At 56.1% G+C, this 4,937-nt stretch overlaps 1 protein-coding gene across 1 annotated transcript in view; it reads right to left on the reverse strand.

Moving 5' to 3' along the window:
- Positions 1–4,937, reverse strand: part of kiaa1109 (KIAA1109 ortholog) — an 89,729-nt gene that overhangs the window by 45,442 nt on the left and 39,350 nt on the right. Inside the window, 11 exon segments of the mRNA XM_017303367.1 lie at positions 96–248; positions 322–472; positions 1,596–1,747; positions 2,486–2,697; positions 2,765–2,965; positions 3,031–3,233; positions 3,845–3,966; positions 4,031–4,171; positions 4,240–4,360; positions 4,440–4,613; positions 4,688–4,758. Coding sequence (XP_017158856.1) covers positions 96–248; positions 322–472; positions 1,596–1,747; positions 2,486–2,697; positions 2,765–2,965; positions 3,031–3,233; positions 3,845–3,966; positions 4,031–4,171; positions 4,240–4,360; positions 4,440–4,613; positions 4,688–4,758 — 1,701 coding nt within the window.

Here is a 4,937-nt window from a genome sequence, read left to right on the forward strand (position 1 = left end):
CTCCCAGTGGAACCAGCCTGCTCCCAGTGGAACCAGCCTCCTCCCAGTGGAACCAGCCTGCTCCCAGTCTGCTCCCAGTGGAACCAGCCCCTCACCATGGTGGCCTCCTCGATGACGGCGTAGTCGGCCTGCTGCAGGTATCGGTGCAGGATGTTGCACAGCATGCAGGACGGGTTCTCGTGCAGGTAGCGGGCGCGCTTCGTCACCCGGTTGTACTTGCTGCGGATCGGGATGTGGACGCTCTTCTTCTGTTGCACAAGCACACAAAACACATGAAACACGGCAAACGACCCGGATGCTGGCGCCGGGCCGACCCGTTACCTCCAGAGCCTCCGTCATGATGCAGCCCATGACGGCGCAGACGCGCAGCGTTCCCTCCATGTCCAGTTTCCGTAGCGACGACTTGAGCTGGTCGATGGGGACGAGCCAGGCGCCGATGGCCGGGGTGGCGGTGCTGAGCAGGTTCAGCTGCCTGAAACGGGAAAAGCAACCTGAGCGCCGCCCCCTGGTGGCCGAGCAGAGCGCCGCCCCCTGGTGGCGGAGCAGAGCGCCGCCCCCTGGTGGCCGAGCAGAGCGCCGCCCCCTGGTGGCCGAGCAGAGCGCCGCCCCCTGGTGGCGGAGCAGAGCGCCGCCACCAGGGGGCTGAGCAGAGCGCCGCCACCAGGGGGCGCCACAGAGAGCAAATACGGCAACATATTTATGAATCATACAGTATTATCCGTTTTTGGGGCAAAGTAAAGAATTATTATGAGAACGTTATGAAGAAATAACACAAATTTAAAAAGATGCAATTTAAAGACAATAAACTCAGATATTCAGAGAACAAAGTCTAAATAACGAGAAAGTTGTTATTTTACCAGCATGAAGTCGCAACAAAGGTTAGTCTGGATTTTTGAGGTGTTATTTTAATGACCCTGCTTTAGTCTAGCCCTAGCCGAGCCTAGCCGAGCTTAGCCTAACCTAGCCTTAGCCTAACCTAGCCCTAGCCTAGCATATCCCTAGCCTATCCATAGCCTAACCTAGCCTATCCTAGCCTAGCCCTAGCCGAGCCGAGCCTATCCCTAGCATATCCCTAGCCTAACCTAGCCATTGCCTAGCATATCCCTAGCCCTAGCCTAGCCTAGCCTAGCATATCCCTAGCCTATCCATAGCTTAGCCTAGCATATCCCTAGCCTATCCATAGCNTAGCCTAGCATATCCCTAGCCTATCCATAGCTTAGCCTAGCATATCCCTAGCCTATCCATAGCCTAGCCTAGCATATCCCTAGCATATCCCTAGCCTAACCTAGCCCTAGCCTAGCCTAACCTAGCCCTAGCCTAGACTAAGCTAGCCCCTAGCCTAGCCGAGCCTAGCCTAACCTAGCCTTGGCCTAACCTAGCCCTAGTCTAGCATATCCCTATCCTAGCCTAGCATATCCCTAGCCTAACCTAGCCATTGCCTAGCATATCCCTAGCCCTAGCCCTAGCCTAGCCTATCCCTAGCCTAACCTAGCCCTAGCCTAGCATATCCCTAGCCTATCCATAGCCTAGCCTAGCATCAGCAGTCAGGTTCGGGCTGCAGACCCAGTCGGGTGTTTGTGGGCGAGGCGTCCCACCTGGACATGGTCTGGGACGCTGAGCGGACGTTGGTGGGAGCAGCGAAGCTGAACCAGATCTCCCTGATGGTTAGCTTCATGCTGCTGGAGTCGGGCGGCGGCGGCATCAGGGGGAGATCTTTCTTCAGGTCGTCTGACTCCACGCCTTCGTCCTGCATGGCGGGAAGCATTCAGGTAAACATGGATTCAACATGGCCTCCATGTCTGTTCCCTCCTGTTTGAGCTTCATCTGATGTTAGATCAATACCGTCATCAGGTTAGCATCCAATCAGCACCATTAGAACAAGAAACTGTTGGCAGCTCTAGTGGCGTTTTTCCTGATTTCTGCTCCTCGTGGTCGAGTCTCACCTTTACCTGAGCAGCCAGCAGGAAGCTGCTCCGCCCGGCGGCTAACAGGAAGCGTCTCACTGGCTCAGCGTGGAAACGTCTCCAGTGAAACCATCATAACCATCAACCAATGGAAATGATTTTCTGTTTAAGCCRAMCTGAGCCAGCGGCGCCATCAGGGCCACAGATCTGATCAAAAGTTTAATTATTTTAAATTGTTTAACATTTAAATGAAAGATTTTAAGGATCTGGTAGTTTTACTTTATGAAAGTTCAAACAATATAGTTTTGTTACCATAGCAACCGTTGAAAGTGGGTAGTTTTATGTATTTGTGCTCAGGTCCATCAGTGCAGTTTTTACTATGAACAGTTTTAACTCTGCTCAGTGTTTCTTGTAATTGATCTTGAAGTATTGATCTAATCTAGTCCAGTTTGTTGATTCATTTATTCCCACAAAAAGCAGCTTTAAATGGAGAATTTGATCATTTCTGGCTGGTATTGATTAGAGAATTGAATCTTCTATCAGGTTATCGTCCACCAGGTGAGCTGRCGAGTCGTCCTGACCTGCTCGTCCGAGTCCGAGTTGTCGTTGGCGTCCGAGTTGGGGCYGATGACGTCGTTGGGCAGGTTGTCGTCGGAAACGTCGGTGCTGTAGCCGCTTCCGGTCTGGGATCCCGTGGAGCCGTTGGACTTGCCGGTCCCGGTCTTCCCGCCGCCGTCCGAGTGTCCCATGACGCCGAAGGCGTTGTAGAGGACGGCGCCGGACTGGCGGCCGCCTGGAAGCAGACCGGAGACATGAGCCTCCCGTCCTGCGGGGGGCGCTGCGGGCAGCGGCGGCGTTACCTTTGACAGTGAGGCTCTCGATGCCGCATTCGAACATGATCCAGCCCCATTTCTCCAGAGAGGCGGCGGAGCGGGTCGGGTCGCTCGGCGCCGCCTGGCCGTCCGTCTCGTCCACCAGGGAGAACTCGTCCAGGTCCTCCAGGCCGAACAGAACCTTGGACTTCTCGAACGGGATGGCGGTGATGGCGAACGTCCCCACGTCTGCAGAGGACAGGGCGGGGTCAGAGGTCAGAGGTCGCTGCAGGGGTCCGGGCCGGGGAACCGACCTGTGGAGTCCAGTCCGCGCAGCTGGCTGTGGATCCGGTGGACGTTCAGCCTGGCGGCGATCTCTTTGCCCTTCTCGATGCCGGCGTTGGAGCGCAGCGACCCGGACGACTGCGGCTGCATCTTGGTGGCCGACGCGTACTTCTCCAACATGACGGACGGTCGGCCATGTTCGGTGGCGTTCGGCGTCTCCTCCACGATCCCCCTGGCAGAAACGGAGGCTAGCTTAGCTACCGACCAGCTCAAGATGGCAGCCAACATGAAAAACGCTTTTGGAGTCAAATCAAAAATAACTGGACATAGAAATCTATAATTACAGTTTTCAAGATGGCCACCACAGTATCCATTCATTCACTGAACAAAACTCTTAGCTCTGCTAACGCTAAACCACCAAACACGTTAAGGTTAGCAGAAGCTAATGCTAAACCTCTTGGCACGTGAAACAAATTAGCAGAAGAAATGTTGCTAATTCTAAACCATCAACTACWTAAAACATTAGCAGAAGCTAATGCTAACATTAAAASTGSTGTATAAATGTGATGACCAAAGTGGAAAACATTTGATGAGACAAAGGAATATTTCATCACAATAAGAGCAGAAAGTGGCAGCCATCTTGAAAGATGGCCGTCATCCTAAATTTAAGTGGCTGATGTGAAATCTGAAAAACATCAAACCTGAGAGGTTAGCATGTTAATGCTAATATTAGGCAGGTTTTACAGTGATGAGCGTCGCCGTGGCAGCCTGCGGGCGGCTAAGCGTCGCCGTGGCGGCCTGCGGGCGGCTAAGCGTCGCCGTGGCGACCTGCGGGCGTCTCACCGGTTCATCCTGAACTGGGTGGCGATCCGGTCGAAGCACAGCGCCACCAGCGATACGTGTGGGATGCATTTAGCGGACGGGGAGCCTTCCTCTACGGAGGCCTGCAGGAGGCAAAGGTTCACCTGCACACACAGGTACACGCAGTCAGCAAACTGGACGCGGCRCCTTCCGGGTCAAAGGTCAGACCTTGGGGATGGAGACGTTGGCCTGGAGCCCCTTGATCTTGACGTTGTCGGGTTTGACGGACAGCTCCGTCTGTCCGCTGGAGGTCAGCGTGGCGGCGTCCGGCTTGGACAGCTTCTGCTCCGGCGTCTTGGACGTCTGGCTCTGCGGACGCACAGCGTCAGTCGCGCGGCAGGTAAGCGGCTCACCTGCAGAACCGGGCCGATACGCACCGACTCCGCCACCGTGGACTTGCTGATCTGATACGCCTCGCCCAGCACTTTGCCGTGCAGGTCGTCCAAGATGGCCGCCGGGTGCCGGATGCTGGCGAAGTGGACCATGGACTCGATGTATCTGAGACGGACGCAACAGAAAACCCTGTGACCGGCCCGGTTCCGATCGGACCGGAACCGGGCCGTCAGCCGGTCGCTACCTGTCCAGGGACTCGGCCACCAGCGGCGTCAGAACCACGTTGACGGCGCCTTTCACCTCCACGATGGCCGTGGTTCTGGTCTGGGCCAGCGGCTGCTCCAGCGACCAGTCGTCCGTCGCCGTGTCCTCGTCCGTGTTCTCCATGGCTCTTTTGTCCAGCGGCGTGTACGGCGTGCTGCGGGGCGACACCAGGGGTCAGAGGTCAGGTCACCCTGCTGCTGCTGTGTGCAGCTGCTCCACTTCCTGTACCTGCTGTTGTCGCCCATCAGCTGCAGCCCGCGGTCCAGCAGGGAGGTGGCCGACAGGCCCGGCTTGATCACCTGCAGAACAGAACACGGCTGAGTCCAGAACCACAACCAGAACCAGGCAGGAGAGCCAGAACCGCTGGCTGGATCCGAGTGTCCCTGCTGCGGACCCAGCCTAAACGGGTCGCTAGCAGGGTTCTGCAGAACCATCAGGCCCTAAACGGGTCGCTAGCAGGGTTCTGGAGAACCATCAG

The sequence above is a fragment of the Poecilia reticulata genome, unplaced genomic scaffold (genome assembly GCF_000633615.1).
Source record: "Poecilia reticulata strain Guanapo unplaced genomic scaffold, Guppy_female_1.0+MT scaffold_254, whole genome shotgun sequence".
Classification (NCBI taxonomy): domain Eukaryota; kingdom Metazoa; phylum Chordata; class Actinopteri; order Cyprinodontiformes; family Poeciliidae; genus Poecilia; species Poecilia reticulata.